The 25,537-nt window shown below is 34.4% G+C and overlaps 4 protein-coding genes and 1 pseudogene across 9 annotated transcripts; all 5 read right to left on the reverse strand.

Moving 5' to 3' along the window:
• Positions 1-554: 554 nt before the first annotated feature.
• On the reverse strand, positions 555-1,437 carry LOC104732915 (PRA1 family protein G2-like; annotated as a pseudogene).
• Positions 1,438-1,628: 191 nt separating this feature from the next.
• On the reverse strand, positions 1,629-6,491 carry LOC104732924 (uncharacterized). 2 transcript variants are annotated; one of them, XM_010452531.2, is made up of 4 exons: positions 6,211-6,491; positions 5,115-5,357; positions 3,777-4,746; positions 1,629-3,684 (listed from the first exon to the last, which is right to left on the reverse strand). In XM_010452531.2, the coding sequence occupies exons 2-4, from the start codon at positions 5,246-5,248 to the stop codon at positions 1,858-1,860; spliced, it is 2,931 nt and encodes a 976-aa protein (XP_010450833.2). In that variant the 5' UTR covers positions 5,249-5,357; positions 6,211-6,491; the 3' UTR covers positions 1,629-1,857. The 2 variants fall into 2 exon arrangements, with proteins under 2 accessions (XP_010450833.2, XP_019092287.2); XM_019236742.2 differs by having other exon boundaries at positions 6,026-6,375.
• Positions 6,492-8,204: 1,713 nt separating this feature from the next.
• On the reverse strand, positions 8,205-10,986 carry LOC147949190 (uncharacterized). 2 transcript variants are annotated; one of them, XR_015582730.1, is made up of 10 exons: positions 10,693-10,986; positions 10,402-10,494; positions 9,964-10,158; positions 9,762-9,840; positions 9,499-9,609; positions 9,243-9,378; positions 8,948-9,108; positions 8,645-8,795; positions 8,367-8,449; positions 8,205-8,272 (listed from the first exon to the last, which is right to left on the reverse strand). XR_015582730.1 is itself a non-coding variant. In XM_087489440.1 (4 exons), exons 1-4 carry the CDS (start codon positions 10,031-10,033, stop codon positions 9,324-9,326), a joined length of 315 nt encoding a protein of 104 aa, XP_087345566.1. In that variant the 5' UTR covers positions 10,034-10,154; the 3' UTR covers positions 9,201-9,323. The 2 variants fall into 2 exon arrangements, 1 of the variants encoding a protein (XP_087345566.1); XM_087489440.1 differs by lacking the exons at positions 8,205-8,272; positions 8,367-8,449; positions 8,645-8,795; ... (1 more) ...; positions 10,402-10,494; positions 10,693-10,986 and having other exon boundaries at positions 9,201-9,378; positions 9,964-10,154.
• A 3,838-nt stretch (positions 10,987-14,824) lies between these two features.
• LOC104732940 (uncharacterized) lies at positions 14,825-19,426 on the reverse strand. Of its 3 annotated transcripts, none has more exons than XM_010452547.3 (4): positions 19,177-19,426; positions 18,082-18,317; positions 16,644-17,613; positions 14,825-16,527 (listed from the first exon to the last, which is right to left on the reverse strand). In XM_010452547.3, exons 2-4 carry the CDS (start codon positions 18,207-18,209, stop codon positions 15,178-15,180), a joined length of 2,448 nt encoding a protein of 815 aa, XP_010450849.2. In that variant the 5' UTR covers positions 18,210-18,317; positions 19,177-19,426; the 3' UTR covers positions 14,825-15,177. The 3 variants fall into 3 exon arrangements, with proteins under 3 accessions (XP_010450849.2, XP_010450857.2, XP_087345572.1); XM_010452555.3 differs by having other exon boundaries at positions 18,987-19,290; XM_087489446.1 differs by having other exon boundaries at positions 18,962-19,276.
• Positions 19,427-21,968: 2,542 nt separating this feature from the next.
• On the reverse strand, positions 21,969-24,137 carry LOC104732956 (putative 4-hydroxy-4-methyl-2-oxoglutarate aldolase 3). 2 transcript variants are annotated; one of them, XM_010452564.3, is made up of 2 exons: positions 23,734-24,137; positions 21,969-22,682 (listed from the first exon to the last, which is right to left on the reverse strand). In XM_010452564.3, the coding sequence occupies exon 2, from the start codon at positions 22,657-22,659 to the stop codon at positions 22,159-22,161; it is 501 nt and encodes a 166-aa protein (XP_010450866.1). In that variant the 5' UTR covers positions 22,660-22,682; positions 23,734-24,137; the 3' UTR covers positions 21,969-22,158. The 2 variants fall into 2 exon arrangements, with proteins under 2 accessions (XP_010450866.1, XP_010450872.1); XM_010452570.3 differs by having other exon boundaries at positions 23,616-23,907.
• Positions 24,138-25,537: the final 1,400 nt, after the last annotated feature.

The following is a 25,537-nucleotide window of genomic DNA, read 5'->3' on the forward strand; positions in this document are numbered from 1 at the left end:
AGACAAACACAGAAAAATATGTATGGGTGTAGTAATAATAAAAACATGCAATTTAATCAGTGTCTGCATTTTGCCAACAAGTGTCACTCTCCCCTCTCCTGTTACTGGTCCCAGAGTTACACTGCTCAGTTTTGTTTCCTTTTCAAAGGACTTTGTCATACAAATTTAAGCTGGTTTAGGTTATACCCAAGTTAGTCAGAAACCAACAAAGCAAAAGCAAGATTATTAAGGTATTGACTTCATATAAGCATTTAACTCAATTTCTGCAATTTGGGTCCCTGAGCTCTCTCTTGAAGCTTTTTAGTATAGAATAACGTACAAGACAGTCAAACACTAAAAAGCTGTTACTGTAAAAGACTACAAGATCTACTACTTTAAAACAAGTTGAGGTCTCGAGCATCATGACAAAACTAAACCTGCTCACAACAAGTGGGTTGGTTTTGATACATTGTATCTGAAAATGAACAAAGCAAGTTGAGTTCTTTACTGTTTTAGTAATCAATCAAAACAAGAAACTATTCATTCTTTGTCTTTCTGATTACAATCCAACACCAACACTAAAAATCAGATTTTTAGATCATCAAATTTAGATTCTTAGCACACAAATCACAAGAAAACAAACAATGAAGTGATTTTGAAAGAAGCAAAAAAAATGTAAAAAAATATAAAAATTTGAACATCTCTCACAAGCAATTTGGGTAAAAAAAAAATTTAAAATTTACGGCAAGAACGATCGGAAAATATCACCGGCGATTAGATCCGATCAAGCCTCCGGTAACAGCATCGTCTTCCTCAAGGAAACGCTCATCGGAGTTTCTAATAACGGAATGAATAACGCAAAACAGCAATCCAACGCCAACACCAACCGCCAAGTTCACGGCGGAGCTAGTGAACCACACAGCCCAAACGGAAGCTAAAACAAGACACACCACCACCGTCCGATCACCGACCTGAAAGCTCCATAGAATAAGCGGATCTTCTCTAAAAAAGTGAAACAGAAGCCACAATGAAACGATCGTGCCGACGACGATCAACGCGACGGGACTAGCTGTAATAAGAGCTAACCCGGCGCAACAGCGACGACGATCGCGTAGTTGACGAAGAAGTAGTGGTAATTCGTTTTTAATCGGAGGAGAAGAGAGGAGAATCGCCACGGGAGAGAGTAATCGCCGGAGAAGACCAGTTCTGACCAGGGACGGTGGCGAGAGATGGTGGAAGTGAGATTATGAATTGATCGGGAGATAACGTCGCCGGTAGGAAGCGGAATTGATGTGTAGGTTGTTATCGCCGGAGAAGAAGCAGCAGGAGAAGAAGGAGTCATAATCGCCGGCGAATTTTCCGATTTGGTTGACTGGTTTTGACCCGACCCGAAATTGTCACCCGGGAATAAAGCTTCGTCGTATTAACGACTTTTTTTAGTCAACTACTACATCATTATTTGTACCAACCAATCTAATTTTGCCAGCTAACCAAATTTTAACACTTTTAATAGTAATTTCTTTTTTTAAGAAAACCCTAATTTTGTTAATTAGTTTTAACCTAATTGGATTTTTTGTTTATGAGTTCCAGTTATGTTCTTAAGTGATTAGCTTACTATATAAAAACAGTGATAATGGCAAAAAGTTAAAAAGATAAAACTATAAGTTTATAACTTTTTAAAAGAGTGTTTTGGACAACTTTGGTGGCAATGAAAGCCTACATAAAAAGTTACTTGATCTACTACAGAGTGTTTTGCTTCTTTTTTTTTTTTTCTTTTAGTAAAACAGTAAACTACACAAAGTCTCTCTACAGAAAGAGATGGAAGCATAGTAAATGTCTGCCGTAGGGACATTCGGAAAGGTCGAAACTTTACGGTGACTAGCTCGGAGAAAAGTACCTTACATGATCAAAATTGTTTCTGAATGCTGAAGCTTGTGGTTGGACTTTTTGTGGTTGTGGTTGATGTGTTGACTCGAAATAGAGACCTGTGTTGAAGTGTAAGCCAGTTCCAGCGCAAGGAGGATCAAGAAACTGAGGTGGCGTTGGTGTTAAGCTAGACCGTGATGGATTTTCATCTGTCTCTCCTTGGTTCATGACCATCAAGTCTTTTCCCATTAACCGTAAAACCGGGTTAGATGGACTTGGAGGCACAGCGGTGTTGAGATTCGTTCTGCTGGAGAATTTACTCTGAAGATCTGAATCTTGTTGGATCTTGTATGGAGACTGCTCAAATGGATGATTTGGATCCACACGTGTCGGTGATTTTGTTAAGTTCATGGCAAGTGACGAAGAAGCTGCTCTACGTTGCAGTAGATGAGATGCTTGATGATTGAAAGTAATGCCCTCGTACATTCTTTCTTTTCTTTGGCAACAACAAGGCTCATGTTCATTGTTTCTAAATCTTGAAGGTGTTGTTGTCTTGTCAATGGTAACTTGCTCAGCCTCGGTGGTTGTCCCATGATGAGATGGAACACAAAAGGTCATTGGGGTTGTTGAGTAGGAGGAGGACACAGGAATGTCCGGAGAGAAACTTTCTTGGATAGAAGAAGATAACTCCGCAGGAAAATTCAGTCTACCAGGTGCAAAGTTTGAAACTGCGGAAACAGGTGATTCAGAGGAGTTTCTGTCAAGCTGATCCATGGAAGATTGGATTTGGCTTGTGATAACCGACGAGTTCCCAAGATTCTCATCAAAACCCATATCACGAGGACTTGGTAAAAATGATCCTGGAGGTCCTGGAATGGGAATAGTATCGACCTCTACAAATAAGCTTATTCCTTGTCCTACTTCAGAATCAAACCTCACATCCTCCTTGTAAGAGCTTTGCCCGTAAATCATATTCCCAACTTCTTTGGAGTAATACATTTCTCGCTCGCTAGGTATGACTTCATTAGATGGTGGACTGTCTAACTGGTCAAACTCAGCACCCGTATCATCATCGGTTTTGTCCAAAGCATGAGCTCTTTTGTTATTATCTTCTTCCTCTTCACTATTTTCTTCGTCATCATCATTATAATCATCGTAACCACTAGATGAAGGATTTGATCTCAGTAAGACCTCATCTTTTCCTCCATTATCACCAGAGACATAATCATCATCTGACAGCTCACGTTCTTGAGTCATTTCAGATTCCCATTTCCCTAACTCTTCTTCATCATCTTCTTCCTCCGAGAAATCCAAACGAGCTTTCTTTAGCTCCACAGGCATAGATAGTCGCCTCCAGGCATTTGGTACAAATGGTGGTGACAACTTTCTCATGTAAGTTGCACGAGGAGATGCATCTGAAACCTCTACGGCCGCTGAGCAGAAATTCTTAAACTTATCTTTTTGAATCGAAGCAAGGGTCTTCTTCACTCGGAGAGTGTTTACATGAACTCCCTTAAGTGAACGACTTTGAGCTCTTTTACTCTTAACTAAAGTCTTATTCTTTTTAGCAACTTCGCTTCCCAGCTTCTGTTTATATAAAGGATACGAATCTGTGGCAGACAAATCAGTACCCCTCGACGCAATAGGATCTCCTCCCGACCATGTAACATCATCATCATCATCCTCAGATGGCTGATCCCGAAAACTATATAATTTATGTCCTTCCTCATGCTTCTTCGAAGTCACACCACGTTTTGCTAGCATTCGCTGATTATAGAGTCTACGATGACCCATGCTACTACCTTCTCCAGCAAACCTTCTTTGATACTCCGGTATTTGCTGTACATAGCAACCTACTGTTATTTTATGATTCTTGCTACAAAACTCAACCAAAGATATGCAAAATAATGGACAGAAACATATAGAGTTACCTCTGAAGCATTGGCCTTTTGATTGGTTAGTTTAACAAACTTGTGAGGTTTCCTTCCTCGACGATTTTTCCTCTTGTTTCCTTTACTACCTTGGCTTGAAGATTTGTTTTCACTACTACCATCATCATGCTGCTCTCTCGACTGACTAGTACAAGTCTTCTTCTCACTGAACTCTGACAAGATCCGCAACTTTTGTCCCTTAGCATCAATATAAACAGGTCCAACGCCAACAGGCGAAACTTTCCGCTTCTTAGACACTTCAGACTTATCACCAACAACTCTATTTGTATAACTCAAGATAGACACCCACTTTGTTCCATTTCTTTTATCAAGATCTTCTAATGTGTCTTCTTTCGCATAAGCATAGATATCAACCATCGTTTTAACTTTCACCCGTGCCTTACTCCTAGGCTTGCTTGGCTTACTACTAATTACAACCGGTGGCAATGCTGAGTCAGCAGACAAACACTGATCAATGTGAGCATTCAAAGTGGTATTAGAAGCTGATGAGAAGGTTTTGCAAATAGGACATGTCTTCGAAGCCATTACTGATTCAGAAGTCGTCACAAGACCGCCGCCACAACTATCTTCTTTAGATTTCATCATCCCTCTTCCACACTTTTTACTGTGGTGATTGCTTTTGTTACTTGTAGTAGCTACTACTATCTCTACTTCAGACTTGGAAACACTTGTGCTCGGAAACAAACCATTCTCAATGATTTTTGATTTGCTACAAACTCCTTTAGTACTAGTCTCTGCTAAACCAAACTTAGCCAAGTCTCTTCCTTGATGAACATAAGATGCGATTTGCTTTCCCGCCGTGGTCTCAAACTGATTACTTACAGTGGAAAATCTCTGAAACGGTGGCAAAGGATCTGTTACGCCATGAGTTGAAAAAAGATTGAGACTTTTTGAAGAGAATGGCCAGTTGTTCTTGATGTTGTTCTTCCGGTTACTATATGCGTAATCTCTGCAAAGCCATCAACAAAGTTGTTTACTTTCAAAAACTCTAAAAGATATAAAATTTAACATCACTTAAAACTCAAAAGTAAGCATATTTAAGGAAACTTTGAAAAGTTTGATGATACAAAATCATAGAAGGGTGGAAGTTGAAATCTGACCCATTAATCACTACAAGGAAAAAAAAAAAGAAAGATCGAAACTTTACGATCTAGACATAAGTGATGAGCTCTCTTAGCTATGATTTGACACTGACCAATCATGAAATCCAGAGACTTTTTTTTTTTTTGTATGGAGACAAAACCATATAGGCGAAGAAACCCAGAAAGAGATAGATTCAGAGGAGGAGGAGAAGGAAAAAAGTAAAAGTGAAATTACCTGATGGAGAAATTGGAGAGATGGGATTGACCTAACTCATGGGAAGAAGTGGAGAGATGTTGTAAGAAATGAGAAGAAGAAGAAGAAGAAGAAAAAAGTGGGTCATTTGGTGGGTTCTCAGTGGATAAGAGCATTTGATTCTTCCACTGTTACTATTTGCCTCTTCGTTTCCCAAATACTTCTGCATAACACCAGATCTTTATCATCCACCCTTTACCCAAATCTAAACAACACTTACTCCTCCTGCAAATACAAAACACCAAGTACATGTTTCTCATGTTAGACTTTTGATTTGATGATCAAACTTACAAGAAACATTATTTCATGTGGAAGGAGTCACACTAAAGTAAAATTAGGATTAGTTGGTAAATGAATTTATTTATTTTTGATTTGATGAAGTGAAAAAAAAAATCTCACAAGGAGGAAACAATTATTCGCACGCAAAAAAAAAAAAAAAGTTTCAGTTTTCCAATCTGATTCGAGAGTTTATTTTATGTTGAGTGATCATAAGAAAAAGTAGATTAAGACATGCATAGATAGATGAAGAAGCTACCAAAAATAGAATAATAATAGAACAACAAAGCTAAGATGAAACTCAACTAGTAGCTAGTAATTTTAAAAACAATCTGATGGTGTTCATACACTTAAACAAAAATCATAAACATTTTGTAAGATGAAAAAAAAGAATCCAAGAAACGAGGTAGATTCTTGATCAGCAAACAAAAGACTGCAGATGGATACTGAAATCAACAAGAGATGATATTTATTATACAGAGATAGAGAAATCTTGGAAAATCTTGATTTCAAGAACCTATTTCAAGAACCCAAAACATAACTATATAAAAGCCAAGATCGGGGAGAAAAAAAACAGTAATATTTACTAGTTAATATGTATACATATACACACATACCCATCTCATAGATATTTAGATTTGGATCTTGAAATTAAAAAAGAAAAAAAAAGAGAGAGAGAGAGAGATCAAGAAGTAGGAACAAGAATAACTAAATCCACAAACTTCAAACCAATAATGAACAAGAAGAAGAATAAGAAACTGAAGATGGATTTGATAAAACGATGGGTAGTATCTAGACACACCTTTAGATTGTTTTCTTGGCAAAAGAAGAAAAAAATGGCTTCCTAGAGAGAGAGAAAGAGAGCATTGAAGAGAAGAAAGAGATTTGAGAGAGAAAGAGAGAAAGAGAGAGGAAGAACCAAAGCACTATACAATAAAAATAAATTTGGTGTTCCAAATAAGTCCACATACGTATTATCACTAAATGTGAATAAAATAAAGAAAAAACAAATGAGTGCAAGAAGGAAAAAAAAAATATGAAAGTGTCCACACTAAGTTCAATTATTATCACACTCCACCACCATCTTTATATTTTTAAATCATTTTTGTATAGATTTGGTTTAGTTAAAAAAAAATAATTTTGAGGTTGCTAGTAGCTACATTCTCTTATTTCGATAAATGTAACTTTTGGTGTGTTTGGCTTTACCATGTAAAAGTAAAACAGGTTGTTGTTAATTTATCATTTATCGCATAAGATTGTGACCTCAGAGAGATTGTTATTAGAAGGTTGGAATACTAATCAACTTCTGAACTTGGGAAGATTTCGGCTTTTACTATATCCTATTTTTTACTATTAGATCTGAAACTAAAACTATCTTCATTAGTGTGTTTCTTAGTTGTTTTTTAAGGCAATTTTTAATAATAAAAAGGGAAGAAGAAACTTTGGTAAGAGAAAAGAAAAATTTTGTTGATTATTGCTAGAACCATGTTAAGGTGTTTCTTAGTAATATAATAGTAAAATAATAATTAATAACTTAAAATATTTAAAATTATTTTATATATCATAGAAATATATTTTAATAATAAAAACATAAAATAGCATACAATATTTAAAATTAAAACACAAAACATTAAACATAAAAACATAACACACAACATGAAGAGAGAACACACGAAAAATGAAAGAGAAATGCCAAAAAAAATTTACTCCATTAATTTCATTTCACCATTCATATCGTGCCACCTGTCCACTAAGAAACGTTTCTTTTGGTTCTAAAATTAGAAACGTTTCTTTCAATCCTTAGCTTATATTTCATTAATAATTAATATCTATACCTAAAAAATTTCTTAAGAAACATCTAAGGACTACCAATGAGGATAGTCTAAGGTTACGTTATTGGGTGTGTAATTCTTTCAAAACTAAAATCATCCCAATAATTCATTAATTAACAGACGATTTATCAAAAAAAATTGTGTAATTAGAATATATATGAGGAAATTGTTTTATTAATTCGAAATGATTTTCAAATTGCATAATACTACTTCCATTTCATAATATAAGATGTTTAAAGAAGTATTTTTGTTTCATAATATAGGATGTTTTCAACTTTCTATCCAACTTTTAGATTAATTTTATATTTTATATTATGCAGTTTTGTTTATGATTGGTTAAATTTTTTAAAAATAATTTTTTCTTAATATACGTGTTTTAACTAAAACATCTTATATTTTGAAACAGATGGAGTAGTACAAAACACTAAATCCCTAGTTTTTAAGAATAATATTTTGAGGAATTTCAGTTAAAAAATCATCTCAAGAGTTATCAAAATTTCAAGATCCAATTATAAAAGATAAAAGTGTTGGAGATTGAATCTTCTGATTAAATCCTACAACAAAGAAAGCTTCAAGTGAGGAGAAGAAGAAGAACAGAGTAAAGCAAAGAAAGAGAAGAATAACAAGAAGTTGTCGTGCGAAGACCAAAGGAGGAAGAAGAGTCAACGACACAAAGAGAAAAAGAAACAAGTCAACAAGAGAGAAGTTGGGCTTGTGTTTTGTAATAAAGCTATTGGGCTGTAAGTGTATTAGGCCTACAAATGTTAGTGGGTTTGGTTGGTTAGCTATAGTAATTAGGTTAAGAATGAAACCTAAGTATAAAGGTGATGTAATGTTGTAAGATAACCTCATCCAAGATATTATCGATGTAGAAGGTTAAGCATAAACGCTTCTTGGATCCTTTCTCTCTACACCAACGAAAGTGAAACAAAGAGAGTGAAAGAGAGAAAGTGAGAGATCAAACCTTTGTGAGTAAAACAGAGGTCAAAGTAAGAATTCCAACATGGTATCAGAGCTGAAGATCCCTGGAGCCTGCAAGAAGAAGAAGGGGTTGAGGCTGAGAGGGAGAAAAGGCAGTCTAAGAAGAGACTGAAGAAGAAGGGAAAGTGAGGGGATGTGTTCGGACCTGAAGCTTGGTTAGAGAAGCCCAACGGATCCGAGAGTAAGGAGGAAGTGAGATGCGGTTAGAGAAGCTGCTCAATGGAATACCTGCAGCCAAGTGAGAGGCTGTGAGGGAGAAGAAGAAAATTGCTGTAAGAGGAAACGGCAAAAGAAAGAAGAGAAATATGGAGTCAGCCATCATGAAAGAAGACGGCAAAAATCAGGCCGTGAAAAAAAAAAAAAAAAAAAAAAAGGGAGAGACGCAGCTCAAAGGCTGTGAAGAGGAAAGAGAAAGAAAACAACCTGATGTGAGACATCCATGGACCATCTTGGCTGCATCTTGCTGTGAGACAGGGGAAGTCTTGATGGAACAACCAAGCCATGTTCTGGTTGTTGGTGATGCGGGTTCAAATAAGAAAAAAAAGGCCACATGAATGGTGAAGAAGGAAGAGGCCTGCACAACAAGATGAGTGTAAGGCTGAGGAAGAAAAGAAAAAAAAAAGGAAGAGAGAAGAGCAAAGCTAAAACTATGTCGGAGAAGGAGAGAAGGAAAAGGATGTGGTGACAAGAGCACCATCACCTACCACAAACACTTTCACACCGTACCTTCAAGAGCATCCAAGAAGGCGAGGAGGTCTCTGGAAGAAGCTGTGGAGATAGTGCGGATGTGAACACAGAGTTGTGGGGTGATTTCTTTTCTTGTTATGACATGGCGAAGTGAAGCTTGAAGATGCTTTGTGAAGTTGAGGATCCATGTGGTTCTCCAACTGAAACAAGAAGAGAAAAGAAGCCAAGGTTAGAGAAAAACCAAAGTGGAGGTGTAAGGAATCAAACAAAAAAAAAGGTCGGACAAAGCCGAGATTGATGATTCAAGAATTCAAAGCTAAGGTTAGAGAAAAACCTAGGTGAAGAGAGGGAGCCTGCACAGAAAAGAAGAGTGTAAGGCTGGAATAGAAGAGGTGTAATCCTCTAGGAGGATGTGTCAAAGAAGAGTGGGGCTGAAGCAGAGAAGAAGCTCAGTCACCAATGAAAGGAAGCTGCAGCCATGATAAGAAATTCTCATGAGGTTAGTGTGCATAAAACCATGGTTCAAATATCAACAATACTCAAATTCAAAAGAGATGGATTGGGAAAGAAGGTTGAGGCTGAGAACAAACTCATGAAGCATCAAACCAAGAGGGAGAATCTGTGGCTGAGGTTGAAGATCAGAGAGGTATGCTCTAGTTTTGGACATATCGTATTTGATTAGTAAGGTTGTGTTGGAGATTCTAAAAAAACCAAATAGACCGAGGTTAGAGAATAGCTTTAGGTGATGGTGAAAAGAACCAAACAGACTAAAGTCAACCAAAGTAATGGTTTAGAGAATGGAAATGCACAACTTGGTGATCAAAGAAGACTCAAAGTAAAGAAAAGGAGATACCTAAGGTTAAGAGAAGGGCACAAGCTGTTGGAGAAGCAGAGATCAAAGCTAAAACAAAAACCAGAAACAAGATGCTCACCTAAGAGTGAAAGGGAGCAATAAACTGGTTAGGAAGGCAAAGAAAGATCAAGCTGAATCCAAACAGTGAATGAAGAAAGAAGCTCACCACAGAGGGAGCTGAATAAGGATAAGAGAAGCTCACCGCAGAGGGAGCTTGAGCCGGTTGCACAAAGCGCCGCGCCGAAGAAGACGTGAACAAGAGTCACGCACATGTTGATGATCGAAGAGGACACCAAACTGAACAAGAAAGCAGCTAACCGAAGAGGGAGCTGAAACTAGTAAAGAGCTTGAAGGAGCCTTGCAGGGACAGAGATTAAGCACAAGGCTGAAGTGTTACCTGCAAGGAAACAAATTGGTCAAGAAATTGATCAAAGAGAAACATGGAGAGAAAGCGAAGGAAAACTGTCAAAAGGTGACAAAGAAATTCGCAAAAGAAAAGCTGGATCAATGGAGATTCAGGTCAAGAGGGAGAAGAACTAGCTTGGTAACAAGCTCTGTCGACAATGTGAAAGAGAAACTATTAAAGATGGTGATGTCAGACAATAAACTGCAGCTAGAGAAGGAAGAGGTACAAAAGTACCTTGAGTCGTGGATTGAGTTGGTTGCAAAAGGCCTTAAGACTCGAACCAGAAGAGACACGGCAAGACTGGCGAGAGATTCCACTCTCAAGCACCTGCAAGCGAAAGCAGAAGAAGCTTGATTAAAGAAGAATCAAAGCAAGAGGGAGATGATGAAGAACTTCACAAAATCATATATATATATATATATAAAAAAAAAAATAAAAAAAAAAAAAAAAAAAAAAAAAAAGGAAAAAAGGGGGAGTGATGTGTGAAGGTTCAGAGCAAGAGGGAGAAAGAGAAAGCAAGCTTACAGTGAGCTATGCTTATGACGTGAATGAGATTCTGATAGAGGAGAGTCGAATTCAGCGAAGAAGAACAAGGAGCATGGGATTCAAAATCCCTAATTTGATTTTGGAATTTAATTGAAAGATTCAAGAGGGAGTGTTGGAGATTGAATCTTCTGATTAAATCCTACAACAAAGAAAGCTTCAAGTGAGGAGAAGAAGAAGAACAGAGTAAAGCAAAGAAAGAGAAGAACAAGAAGAAGTTGTCGTGCGAAGACCAAAGGAGGAAGAAGAGTCAACGACACAAAGAAAAAAAGAAACAAGTCAACAAGAGAGAAGTTGGGCTTGTGTTTTGTAATAAAGCTATTGGGCTGTAAGTGTATTAGGCCTACAAATGTTAGTGGGTTTGGTTGGTTAGCTATAGTAATTAGGTTAAGAATGAAACCTAAGTATAAAGGTGATGTAATGTTGTAAGATAACCTCATCCAAGATATTATCGATGTAGAAGGTTAAGCATAAACGCTTCTTGGATCTTTTCTCTCTACACCAATGAAAGTGAAACAAAGAGAGTGAAAGAGAGAAAGTGAGAGATCAAACCTTTGTGAGTAAAACAGAGGTCAAAGTAAGAATTCCAACAAAAAGCTCAATAAAAAATTACCAAGTAGCAAATGGATGTGGGATCTACCAAGCAGACAAGCAAGCGACACGTCGCAATCACATCAATCTTAAGAAAATATAAAAACTAATAAAATATCTTGGGGGCCGTTGTTCCTCCACTCTCTCTATTAAATTACTCTTCTTTTTTTTTTTTATTATAACATTTTTTACTATTTTTACTTCTTTTCTTTAACCGAAACGAAATCATTTTGTACGTCCAATAAAATCTTATTTACTGATGATATTCGTACAAACATCAAAGAACAAAACTCAAAAGCGCGTTTTAGATAATATCGGTCACTTTTTTTACTCACACGCGCATCTTACACATAGTATAAGATACTATAGTAGTATATGTAGTTGCATTGATATATGTTCCTATCCACAACCAATGGTCCAATACAGTATTAAGCTTTATTCTATTTATGTTTTGAAAACTCGATTTAAACTTTTGGATGGAATAAAAGAAGTTTAAAATTGTTTATGTTATCTTTGCCTCTTCGGAGGATTTATGATAGAAACTTATGAAATCTGATATATATTCGGAAATTTTTAAATAAGCAAGCATGGGAAAAAGCATGAACGCAGAAATATACTTAAAAAAAAAGTTATGAATATGCAAAAGTGGTGTATCTCTATACAACAATATAGTTGGTACGTTGGTTCGACGTGGACGCGCGAAAGAGATTAACCCAAATCTTATTTGTGTCATGCATGCATGTATATGCATGTGCACAATCTTTTAAATTATTTCAGCCATACCGTATGTATGACTCCTACCTATATTCCTAGCTATCTACTATATATATATATAAGGAAGAGATAGAGAGAGAGGGAGGGGGATTTGAATCAATCTTTGATTCGAAATTAGCATATACTGTATATATGTTTCGTGTAAAATCAATGTATACAAGTTTGTGGTGAAGTTCTTGTATGAATGTCACGTTTTTGTTGTAAAAGATGGGGTTCATTAAGTTGTATATGTTACAAATTATTAGAAGACATATTCTTCCTAAATTCAATTATATTGCCTACATGGACGAAACGCCATATAACACCATCTCAAAGGGTGACCAAACGTAATGTCTGTCATTGATGTGATTTTTAGTACTTACAGAGCATGAGATTTTAATAATCGTACATATATATATAAATTATAGATCTCCTAATGTTTTATCACTGATGTGTTGCAAATCATTCATTGTATGGTGTATGGAATCTGAAAGTTACATATATGATATAATCTGGAAATCGTGAAATATATAAAACATATAAAATTTTAACTTATCCTAGTGCCATATTAATTTAATAGCAACGAAATGTGCACCAAATTAATACAGTATATATTAAAGTTCTATTATATCATAGGTTTCGTGCTTTTAAATATGCTTAGAACAACGCGCGATTTAGCGCTCTTTTTTTAATTGCGTAAAGCTACCAATGGGAGAACCAAAACCAACATTTCGACTCTTGTTTAATTCACGATCTTCACGCCAACCGCTAAGTGACCCGCTTTAAATAACATCAACACAAATTCTTAAAAAAGCGGTTTACAAATTATAGTGGTTAATGGGACATACGACTGCTGCATTCAGCATTCGTACAATTAATTTTTGTTTTTAAGTTATTTTATATACTTATATATATATATATAAATCTATTTCAGAAATGTTAGATGTCAAAAGAAAAATCCGAAATATTGTTCTTTTATCAAAAATAATTGAAAACTTATTTGATTGTCAAAATTTTTGGTTTCTTTCTATATCTATTCTGAGACGCCAGAGACTATATATAAGTATTAATTAATGTTTTTTTTGTGGTTTATTTTGTGAGGAAAAAGGTCCATCAAATCTTGCATAATATGGATTTTTGTATATTGTGGTTTGGTATCACTAATGATTGTTTTCTACTATATAGTTAAAACTCATACATTATTACGAAAATGATGATATTGTAAAATTAATCCAAATAAACAAAAAAATGGTTTTTAAATTTCAAACTAAGTCATTTTGGGTGAACCTAATGATACATAATTATATATTAATAGATCAGGTATATATTATCAGAGTCGGCCCTTAGACACAGTTGGATGAGGTAGGTACTTGTTAGTTCTTCTAAATTATTGTTAGATTCATATCTTCGGAATTTCTTGAATCTTGATACTGCATATCGTTTAAATTATTGTTTATTTTTCATACTAATTAAATTTATTGCTTATATATGTCGACTAAAAATTTCTCTCGATGGAAGTTAGCTAGCTAGCTGCCAACCTGAATCTTCATTATTATTTTGTCGGCGCCTAATTTAGTTATTATACATACAAAATCTGATATAATTTTGTTTACAAGACTAAAAGAGAACTTTCAAGTTAAGATGTGCTGTTATGTAATGTTGTTGTTATATGACTTTTATAATGTCGTAATTAAGTATTACAAAACCTTAAATATAGGAACAAAGTTGGCCATCAAACTAAATATAATTATATAAAATGCTTTTTTTCGTCAATATGAAATACTTTTTATATGTTGACCAAAGAAAAAAAAAACTTTTAAGTATTCAATAGTGTGTGTCAACTTTCAACTAGTCGTTTTATCTTATAGTATAATAAATCTTTCATGATAATAACTTTTTCCAAACGGTCAAATGTTGCCACAAGTTTTTTTTTTTTTTATAAAAGGCTCCCCAAGTTGCCACAAGTTGTAATTATTTAGGAGTTAGTGGGACTTTCAAAAACAACATAGTTGAATTTTAGGACCAATGTTTCCTTTGGGTATAGTGGACATATATATATATATATATATATATATATACCTCTTTTGATGCAGGAGTATCTCTCTCAAAAACTAATATAAACAGTAGCATTTGAATTTGGATCTAACATCATCGAGTAACATTTTTCTAACTAATTGAATTATCGATGCATGCATGGATCATTTAACAGTATTGCTGACAAGTTAGTTGCTTAAATTCTTTTTATGGACCGGAGAAAAATAACTTAAAAGGTCGGCCACTATTATATATATCGTATGTAAATGTAAATATCTGCATTCACTATACATACATAATGTAAAAACAAAAGAAGACAATATATACACACATGGATGATGGAGTGAGAAGCATATGATAATAAGCAAATAATTTTGAAACTGCGCATGCAATATAGCCGTTGTGGTTGTACTCATCTCTACGAAAATTATTTTTCACTACAAATATTTCCCAATTTTATTAAAATTTTCTTGTGACAAGAAAACAGCTAATCTACGCCAAAATGCAACTATTTTTGTTTGTTGTTTTATAAAAAAAACTTGTCCATCTAAATATATATGTTTGTAATAAAGTTTATATGTTTGCAGTCTCAAACAAGGAATGAGTTAGGAAAAAAGAAAAAGAATTGCGTTCTTGCGTATACATAATGTATGTCATGACGGTGACTATGATCTTGACTACCTCATATGATTTCAACCATATAAATTATATATCTAAATAAAGAGAAGCATCATAATGATGTTAACTCATATCAAAATTATTTAAAATTCGTTTTCATAACATTATAATAACTTTCATATTTTTAAATCTTTGAAACCATTACAAAAGCAGGGTCCATTACCTTGGTGGAGTTCTCATATCCTAATAAGAATGAGAATCTATGTCACCATTTCTTCTAAAGCAGTCTCTTTGAGATTCTCAACCTCTTTATATAACAGAGAGATACATGAGATCTTGAAGTTGAATGATGAGGAGGAGAGACTAGCTTCTCTATATCTCAAGCTTTAAGGATCTTGCCTGGACTTTGATCTGAAATGCCGTGGAATATAGTATCTTCAAGACAAGTAGAGTTCTTGATCAGATATTTTTTCATGGAATGTTGTAGAAGCTTGTGCTGGGATCGAAATATAAACCGTTTCCACCATAAGGACGATGAAGGACAGAAGGAGACACTTGTTGTGTCTTAGAGAGATCTAGAAACTGAGAGGTTGGTTTTGGACTTGATTCTTTGTGTGAAGGCTCTTCTTCCCTTTGGTTCATAACCATCAAATCCTTTCCCATTAGCCGCAACACCGGATTGGGATTTGAAGTAATCACTGGCACAGGCTTACTCAGGAGATCCAAATCTTGTTGGATCATGTGTGGTGGTGGTTGGCCTAATGGTATCTCTTCAAAAGCTTTCTCCTTTCTTTGGCAACAACATGATTGATCATTGTCTCTGAATCTGGAAGGCCTCTTGTCAATGGTGACGATGTTATGAAGAATCTGTGTTTCAGGAGCTGCAAAGTTTGAAATTGCTGAAACAGGTGATTCTGATGAGTTTCTGTCAGTGAGATCAAGCTGATCTTGTGAAGATTGGACTTGGCTTGTGATAACTGAAGAGTTTCCATGATGTTCAACTGCATCAGTTGCCATATCCCAAGGGCTTGCTAAAAAAGAGCCTGGAGGTCCTGGAATGGGAATGGGATCAACCTCCATAAACGAGCTGTCTTGTTCCGCAGTTTGGCAACCAGTTTTCTCATAAATCATGCTTTCAAACTCAACTTCTGCATCATTAGAATTGTGCAACATATCATCATCTTCTTTGTTATTACCACTATCTTCATAGCTTTCATGATCATTGTCTTCCCCACTAAATAAAGGATTTGAGCTTAGTACAAACTTATCACCTTCTCCATCATCATCCCAATCCTCATAATCTCTCAGATCACATTCTTGACTCATTTCAGACTCCCATTTCCCTGCATCTTCTTCATCTTCTTCATCTTCATTCTCTGAGAAACCCAACCGAGCTTTCTTGAACTTCATGAAGCCTTTTGCCTTGGATGAAAACTCCTTATCCACAGGTATTGAACATCTCAAGGGATTTGCTACAAATGAATCCCTTTCATCAATGCTTTTGTTCCTAGAGAAAGCCAAGCTCTTTCCAGAGACTTGGCTCTCCCCACAAATTCTCCATGAGCCTTGACTGTTTGAAGGAGAAGAAACTGTCTCGGACAAATCAGTATTCACATTACTTGGACCTCTTAGCACAAGATGATCTTCTGACAATGAATGCTCAATCTCAAATGGCTGATCACAAGTTTTTGTCCCATTCTTATTTCCATGTCTTGAAAGACGACGTTTTGGTATCATCCTTCTACGGTGACCAAGACCTGAAGTTTCTGACCTCTCAAAGTCTTTACCTTCTTCAAAATATCCTCTTTGATAATCCGGTATCTGTTACACAAGTGATTTTGTTAAACAAAACATTAAGACTATAGCAACAAATCAAGTACGGATCCTACAATTGCATAAATTACCAGAAAACAATGAGAGGTCAAATGAAAGCATACCTCTAAAGCATTGCCTTTGCCTTTTCTGCTTTGACGAACTAGTTTAGGATACTTGTGATATTTCTTTCCCGGGAGTTTTTTCCTAAAGCTTTTACTCCCTTTACTTTCGCTACAAGACTTCTTATCACTACCATCTTCATGCTTACTTGATGGATCAGAATTTTTCTCACTAAACTCAGATAAAATCCGCAGTTTTTGGCCTTTAGCATCGATGTAAACAGGTCCAATGCCAGCAGCCTCTTCGTCAATGCGAACACGCATTACACTCCGCTTCTTTCCTTTGCTGAACACGTCAGGCTTATTATCAGAGACAACCCGGTTGGAGCAGCTCGAAATCATAACCCAGTTTGTTCCATTTCTTTTGTCAAGATCTTCTAATGTGCCTGCTTTTGCAGAAGCATAGATATCGATCATTGACTTAACTTTCAACCGAGGCTTAGTCTTAGGCCTGTTTGGCTTACTAACTGGCTGCTGCTGTTCAACCGAGTCAACTGACAGACACTGATCGATGTGAGCATTTAAAGTGGTGTTAGAAGCAGACGAGAAGGTTTTGCAGATGGGACAAGTTCTCAAAGCCATAGATTCAGAAACTGAAAAGAGGCAACTATGATCTTCTTTTGATCCACTATGATCCACACAGGCTCCAGGTTTCACAACCACCAACCCACACTTTTTTCTAGGATTCTTGTTAGCCATCATAGCTACTTGTATTTTGGATTTCGAACCACTCGCCAACAAACCATTCTCAAAGCCTTGTTTAGTAGTCTCCAATAATGTCTGATTAGAGCAAAGTTTCTCCGACTTTCTCTTGTTACTACTTATCGCTTCCACATGATTTATGCTTAGCTTCTTCACTTGAATCGGTGGCAATGGATCAATTAAGCCATGTTTCAAACAAAGTTGCAAACTTGTTGAGGAGAAAGGCCAATTTTTCTTGATGTTCTTGGTTCGGTTACTAAATGCATAATCTCTGCAAAAACATCACAAAGACCAAATTATAAACCATTAGTACAACAAACAACCAGACAAAACAAGGGTACAGGCTTTAAAAAGAAAAAAAAAACTTCTGAGAGACATGACATAACAAAGAAAAGTTTGTTCCTTTGATGATATATAATACTGAGCCTCGTTCAGATCAACGCACACGGTATGGACCAACGGATCAAAGAAAAAAGATGTGAAGAATAGTCAAACAAAAACTTAATACCAGTCACATAATCACAGAAGGTGAAAGAGAAAAAAAAAAAAGCTTCTTGCTTTGAATCTGACTCATTAAGCAAAATTGAATGGATGAGAAGAAAAGATGATCAGACCTAACAAGAAAGCTAAAGACTTTAGCCTAAAACAATGGTGAAAGAAGAAACTGTTGACTTCTTCTTCTTCTTCTTCCATAAAACCCCAACAAAATCGGAGAAAAAAAAAAGAAAGAAACTTTTACCTGATGGAGAAACTTGAAAGATGTGATTGACCTAACTCATCACTAGAGTTGGTCAGATGTAAGAAATCAGAAGAAGATGATAGATGATTGTTTGAAGGGCTTTGTTGATCAGTGGATGATAAGAACATTTGTTTCTTCCACTGTTACTATTCACTTCACTTTTAAACTTGTCCCTGCTCTTCTGCATAACACCAGATCTTCTTATATTTACCAAAAATTTTGTCAGCCTATGATACCTGAAATAGAGTTACAACAACAACAACAACTGTTATTTTTCTAAAACTCTTTTGGTCTGAAGACACATGATTATAAGATCTTGCTTGTAAAAGAAAATATTATTTCATGTGAATGGGGAGAGAAAACAGAGAATAAAATTAGGATTAGTGGGTGAGATTTTCAAGTATCTGGGTCGAATTGGTGAAGGAGATCACAAACAAAGGAACAATCAAAAGATTGGATTTTTATTCTATAACAAAAAAATTTCCCCTTTTAAGAAGCCATCAGTTTCCAATCTGATTGGAGTGTTATTTTATGCAAATAAAAACTCAAAAAGACATCTCAATAAGAGACCAATAGATCTCAAAGAGTGTAGGAAACTGACAGTACTAAACTAAAACAAACCATCTGGTGGATTATAAAAACCAAAGATCATTCAGATTTTTTTTCCCCAGAAACTATTTGAGATATATGAAAAAAGGGTAAAATCAAAACACAAACCCTTACAAGCTATTTGTAGCATGAGATTATAACAAACAAATCTAGAGAGAAAAATTAAGAATCCAAGAAATATAACAAAACCAAACAAAACCAAACCCTCTTTTTATAATGCTATGAACAGAAGACAAAAAAAAAATGGATCATAAAATACTAAAAAACTTACAGAGGAGTAAAGATATTTTGCATACCAATATTTTGAAGAATACAAAGTTTGGATCTTTGGAACTTAACAAAGATTAAGAACTAGAAAACTGTAAATCGGCGACACAGTACAAAAAAAAACAAAGAAGTAGAACAAGAAAAAAAGAAGTAGAGAGTTTGTTCATATAAAATTTTGCAGAGATAGAAATTGAATCACTATAAATATTACACACAAACCTTTTAGAGGATTTGATTATTTCAAAAATGGTTTTTTTTCTTGGCAGAAGAAAAGATTTTCTTAGAGAGAGAGAGATGAACAAGAACCACGCACTAACACATCAAAGTGGTATCAGGTTCCCTAAGTATATTTAATAAACATACATAGTACTGTTTATTAAAAAATAGAGACTAAAGTTTAAAAAGAGAAAAAAATGTTTAAATGATTTTTATTTATTTTCATTTTTCCTCGTCGCTGTTCCTTTCGTCTGTCTGTAAGTGAGCTGTGTGAATTCCTAAATAGTTTTTTTCTTTTTTTTCTCTGAATTTTTTTAAAAAAATTTAAATGCATTTATTTCGTCATAACTATTATTTTATTTTCCACTTCTAGGCCTGAACTGAACGAGACAATAGAGGTCTGCTTATTTACTATTTTTTGTTTGTTTAGGAAATGGTTTCTATCATATGTTTCTTTTATACAAAATGCAATAATTCTTCAAAAAATTTAATGTGTAATAAATTATGAAACTTTTATCTATATATATCATAAGTAATGAAGATTTTTTTTGGTTTGGGTTTAAATTTTCTCCTTGCGTAGATGTTATACATTTCTATATGCTCAAAACTCTAAACATATGAATCGTACGTAAAGGGATATGTAGGAATGAAATTTTGAGACCATCAAATAGCAAATATGATTTTCACTTGCATGTTTAGGTTGACTAACTTTAGTTTTCGGGACAAATTCTTTGGAACGAGACCGTTTGTAAAACAAAAATTATCTGTTTTTGTAACAAGCATTAATTGGTGGATGACATTTTCAAATGACATTAAGATGATTTCTTATGTGATGTCGCTAGCTAGGAATATGAATCTAGAATCATAGGTAATAGAAGATCTTTGAAAGATATTTAAAGTGGAGCATATAAATTAAACGAATGGCTATGATATCTTGGGATGATATGAAGGTATATCGTCCCAAAGATTCTCCAACGTTTAAGTTATAAAGACTGTGTAAGTGGTCGAAGAATTTGGAATCATAGAAAAGACATACAAATGAAGAAAGACTTTCATTTTAGACTCAATATGAAGACATGATGTCCAAGAGTGTAAGAAAAAGGGATCCAAGTGTTTGAAAAGCTGGATGGCCATATGTTTGTGCATTCCTAAAATTTACAAGCTATTCTTAGTTTGAAAGCAAATACAAGTTCTTACATGATCAATATATAGAGTATATAAACTTATGAGATATCTTATATATCGATCTTTTTAGTATATAAACAGCCAGAATTGTCGCAAATCATCAACATTATTAGAGAAATTAAGAAAAAAAAATATATCATATAATAATAATCTAAATAAAGAAGAGAGTGCCATTGTGTGGAAACGTAAGGGATAAACAAATGATGATTTTTAGTCAAACATCATTTTCCTCGTTAAGTCATATTCCATGCCCTATGGGACTTATTGGAGGTCCCATAATTCATTCCATCGCTACACGACATTTTATATTTTGTGTAGTAATAATGAATGAATTTTTTTGAAAAAGTAATGGATTGAAGCAAGACACCAAAAAAATAAGTAAAAATAAAAAGGATAGTATAGCTTCTTAATCGCAATGATAAATCACAAGAAACATCCGTTTATAGCTTTTGATTAACAAGTTCCATCACAATTAGCACTTCTCCAAAATTCTTCAAAGATAGAGTGAATAGATATGTATGGATTAGAACTTTAGAATTTACTTATTTTTGTTTACTAGAGTGTCATGTCATCCAAAAATATATAAAAACTATTTCGCTTTTGAAAATTTAAACATTCTGCTGGTTAAAAAAAAAAAAAAAAAAAAGCCAAACAGCATCAAATTATTATGTTATATTAAACAGAAAACATATCTCAACATTATTATTTTCACTTTTGATTTAGAAGATTCGATAGATACAAAAATATGCTAGAAAAAGTTATATTATTTTAATTTGAGGGTAGACTATTATCCTAGATACCATGTAAATGAAAACAAACAAAACTAGTGTTAAAAGAATTTTATTTTATTTTTTATTTCATGAAATGTCCACATACGTCAAATTATCAAATGGCATAGACATATGATGATGGTGTGGTCTGTCTAACTTTTTATGATGCTTTTATTTATTGTGACGGAACATAAATTCATAATTTATTTCTTATCCTTGACATATACTTTATTTATTACTATTCTTCTTCTTTTTTTTGTTTTTGTTTTTGATAAATATTTATGATACCAATTTTTTCTATTATTAACGGGGAGCACCGATTGTTCCGTACGTCTTCGATGTGTGTTGGTCGAAAAAAAAATGAGTGAACCGAAATTAACGTGACAAATAAAATCTGATCTTATTTTGTTTGGTTCGGTATGAATTTGATTATAGAATTTTAATTCAATTGTTTCAATTCCATAAAAAGTAGTTGGTCCACCACGATATGTATTCTTCTTTCAAACCTGATATTAGCAGAATTTTGTATTCACATTCAAGTAAATGGAAATTTTTTTACTTGCCTCTATCTATATTTACAATGATTTACACGAGTTAACAAGTATGTTTTAATTTCAGTATAAATCATAATCGATGATCGAATATTTAACACTCCCTTTCTAGTATGAAATAAATCTTTGTTGTGTAATGTATACAACACATGTATTGACTTATTGATCTCTTTCATTTAATGAGGAAGAAAAAAAAAGTGCAATTATTTAAACCAACTTTTTCATTACCGATTGGATATGGTCCATATTTATTTATCACATGATTCACGTTTCAAAGTTCACTAAAAAATAGAGTAAGGTTTTATATTTTATTTTGTATGATATAATAGTAACATTTAACAAAACATAACTACATAAGTATATTGCAAGAAATAAATTATTTGGGAAACATTAAGCAAGATGATTAAGAATTCGAATAGCTTTGCTTCAAGAGAAGCTGCAGACTGTCTTAGCAATGTCGTCGATGGAAACAGTCTGAATCAAACGGAGAGTTCGGTCTTGGAGATCAAGACACCATCACTATCAGCATAAAGCCACTCTCCATCTCTAATCAAAGTTCCTCCAATATGAACCGGCACATTCTTCTCACCATGACCTTTCTTAGTAGACTTCAATGGGTTAGATCCCAAGGCCCTAACCCCAACATCGCAATCATTGATCTCGTCCACATCTCTAACGCATCCATTCACAACAATTCCAGCCCACCCGTTGTTCTGAGCTAACTGTCCGAGGTTTCCTCCAACAAGCGCACATCTCATGCTTCCACCACCGTCTATAACTAAGACTCCGCCTTCTCCTTTCGTTTCTAGTTGGTTTCTGACGAGGACGTTGTCTTCAAAGACCTTGAGAGTCACGATTGGTCCTGAGAAGCATCTTCTTTGGCCATACATCTTGAAGATTGGGTGGAGAGCGCGTAAGTCTCCGTTTGATATTAGTTCTGCGTTGCTGTCACACGCTTCTGCAGTTGCAAATGCAGCCATGGGAAAATGTGTGTTTGTGTGTTCTGCATTTGGGAATCACAAGACGGATTAGAGTAGGGAACTGAGAGAAACTGATGAAAATAGCAAAACAAACTAAACACAGACAAGAGTTCTCATGCTCATTTGGAATTTCTCCATCAACATGAATAATTTGGGTGATTCAAGATGCCAAAAAGGAATCATTTTTGTTACTGACTCTAAACAAATGCACTTGAAAGCTGATGACAAGATCTAACCAGAAATACACAAAGTCTCAGAATATAAGTTCAAGAAAAGCGTATGATGAGCCAAAACATCAAAAGACAAAACGAGAATTAAAAGGCAAGCATATGATTTATCAATAAAAACATGTGCAACTCTTTGCATAAGACCCGTGCTGTTAAAGCCAGACTTGGAAGAGGCTGAGATTTGGATCAATTCCTCAGGCTCAAAGAAAGCAGAGCCATTCAAATTATAAACAACTTGTGAAATGTAATGCCCTAAAAAATTTTAACAGTTGACTGAATTGATAACTGTTTGCTTGACTCTTAAGTCTGATATCAAGTAAGAAGAACACAAGCTTTGTCTATTATCTACGAGGGTTAAGCCGGATACTATAAACAACCTTTAAATTACTTCTTTCCCCGACTACTGGACTAGATACCAAACGATAAACTTATACATGTACATACCAAGAAAACAATGGAAACATCCAAAATCAAACCCATTTGTCTAAATAAAACAAAGCTACATGAACCTTAATAGTACTGAATTGTTTCTATTTTTGTCCAAAGCACAACAATTCCAAGTTAACTTATACGGCTGAAACAGTAAATCAAATATTCACTAAACAATAACAAAGCCCAAAGGAGACCCTTCTAAATTTAGACTAACCCTTAAAAGCAAACTCAAATTTTACTTAAAAACCTAGAAAAAAAAAAAAAAATTGAACCTTTTTAATAGAGTAAGAAAAGAACCGTTTCTTTAGAAGGAAAACATAAACTGAACCCATCTTAAACATCGATATATCAACAGAATTGGTATGGATTTCAACAAAATCAAATCTTTTTCATAAGAGGAAGCAGAAGAAATTACCAAAAGAGAGAGAGAGAGAGAGAGAGAGAGAGAGAGAGAGAGAGAGAGAGATTTGAGCTCCAAAGATTTCGGCTTTCTGAAAATTCTCAACGACGATATGTACATGTATGTGTATATATACAATCGACCCAAGTAAACGGGTGAGGTCAGCTTCTTCTTCGTGTCAGCCTATCCATTTACTGAAAAACAATCTTTCATAGAAGCTTGTGCCATTAGAAACCACTTGGTCCTCCTCCTATCGTTAAACCCGTCGGTGCGGGTTTTTTCAATCCGACCCACTTTTCTCGGATCCACTCATTGAATTTTTTTTTTTTTTTGTATTGTTTCTCAAGTCTCAACTGACTAATTTGGTTCCCTCATGGGATAGTCAAAAGAAGTCCGCTGGGTCAATCAATATAACGGGCCTAATGGGCCTTGTGATGTAAAGTTTAAACTCAAGTTTACACATTGGAGAGGAGCTACAGACACAGTAGTAGTGATAAATGATAACTGTGTTCAATCTTGGTTTGCGTTTGGATTCGGTTTGATTTTTCGGTTTCTTAGAATTTCCGGTTTATGAATAATAATACGAATATTCAAAATATTATATTAGCCCTTATTAGTAGGATATATTCTAAATAGTATTTGCATTTTGTTTTCTAAAAACCCCCCATTTTTCCTCCTCAAAAAATCAGATTAAATAGATTCTTTACAAATTTTAAAACTAAAATAAAGTTCTCTTTACAACTCTTAACATAAACTAGAATCCACATTCTGTAAGTTGATGTTTTAGAGGAGAAACAAACTCATACAGCTTTCTTTTTCTACATTTAATTTACAAATGATGATTTGGTACGCTTCCTATTTTTAGCTTGGATTCAAATTTGGATTTTAGTCATATATATTATAACTTTAGGAAAATAATTAGGTTTTTAGTTCAGTTTTGGAGATCATGCAATGTTTTGGATATAATCCATTTAAATCATATTAAATAATAAAAATAATCCATCTAAATCATACTATTAAGTTAAGGTATAGTTTTGTTTTTTGAATTGAATATCTCAAAATCGGTTTGGTTAGGACCGGACTTGTTTGAGTTTGAACACCTAAAACAAAAACTGACAAGACATCAGAGCCGTCGATCCACTGTCCTTTCAAAGTTCGTTTTGCGGGTCCCACATTGTCAAAATATACAAAAATATCTTACAGAAGAAAAAAGAAAAGAAAAAAAATAGAGGGAAAGAAAGAGGTACACCACGCCACAACCGTGCTTTGTCTGTCACATGAGTGGTGTTTTTTCGTAAGGAGGTCACAGCTCCGTTACGGGATAATTTGCGGCTCTTAAAAGGACAAAAAAAACAAATTAAAGTAAAAAAAAAAAAAAAATATATAGAAAGAGAAATTAAAAGAGGCTTGGTCAATGTCTCTTTTTTGACCGGGTTTTTTGGAATAAAAACTGCCTCGTCCTCAATTTCCAATTTAATATTCAATTTAAGGTTATAATTAAAGTCATTTCACATTTCTATTAAATTAGAAACTTCCTTTATTACCTAAAATTCCCCTAACGCACGTTAGTCATTTGTTTTCTTCTTCTTTACTTCATATATATACAAAAATATGATCTTATATTAAGGGAACGTTAAACTTGACAACAAGATTAAAAAAAAAAAACAGATACCAACGTCTTTAACGTATGTATCATATTATTTTGTAAAAGTATATTTGTCTGGCTCTGAAGTTCATCTGTTCGTTTAATGTTTTTTTTCGTGTTTCATGGATCAGTTACAAGTTACTAAAGAGTTATGTCAGATTTTGAATATCTTGA

The sequence above is a fragment of the Camelina sativa genome, chromosome 2, assembly GCF_030686135.1.
Source record: "Camelina sativa cultivar CO46 ecotype springtype chromosome 2, ASM3068613v1".
Classification (NCBI taxonomy): domain Eukaryota; kingdom Viridiplantae; phylum Streptophyta; class Magnoliopsida; order Brassicales; family Brassicaceae; genus Camelina; species Camelina sativa.

Coding starts and splice junctions, on each gene's coding strand:
- LOC104732924 (XM_010452531.2), bottom strand. CDS start 5,248: ATGCTCTTATCCACTGAGAACCCACCAAATGACCCACTTTTTTCTTCT. Junction 4,747..5,114: donor CTCTCCAATTTCTCCATCAG/GTAATTTCACTT, acceptor ATGGCTTTGCAG/AGATTACGCATATAGTAACC. Junction 3,685..3,776: donor AAAAGGCCAATGCTTCAGAG/GTAACTCTATAT, acceptor TGCTATGTACAG/CAAATACCGGAGTATCAAAG.
- LOC147949190 (XM_087489440.1), bottom strand. CDS start 10,033: ATGTGCGTGACTCTTGTTCACGTCTTCTTCGGCGCGGCGCTTTGTGCA. Junction 9,610..9,761: donor TGCCCTTCTCTTAACCTTAG/GTATCTCCTTTT, acceptor TGGTTTTTTTAG/AATCTCCAACACAACCTTAC. Junction 9,379..9,498: donor CTTGGTTTGATGCTTCATGA/GTTTGTTCTCAG, acceptor TCATGGCTGCAG/CTTCCTTTCATTGGTGACTG.
- LOC104732940 (XM_010452547.3), bottom strand. CDS start 18,209: ATGTTCTTATCATCCACTGATCAACAAAGCCCTTCAAACAATCATCTA. Junction 17,614..18,081: donor CTTTCAAGTTTCTCCATCAG/GTAAAAGTTTCT, acceptor ATGTTTTTGCAG/AGATTATGCATTTAGTAACC. Junction 16,528..16,643: donor GCAAAGGCAATGCTTTAGAG/GTATGCTTTCAT, acceptor CTTGTGTAACAG/ATACCGGATTATCAAAGAGG.
- LOC104732956 (XM_010452564.3), bottom strand. CDS start 22,659: ATGGCTGCATTTGCAACTGCAGAAGCGTGTGACAGCAACGCAGAACTA.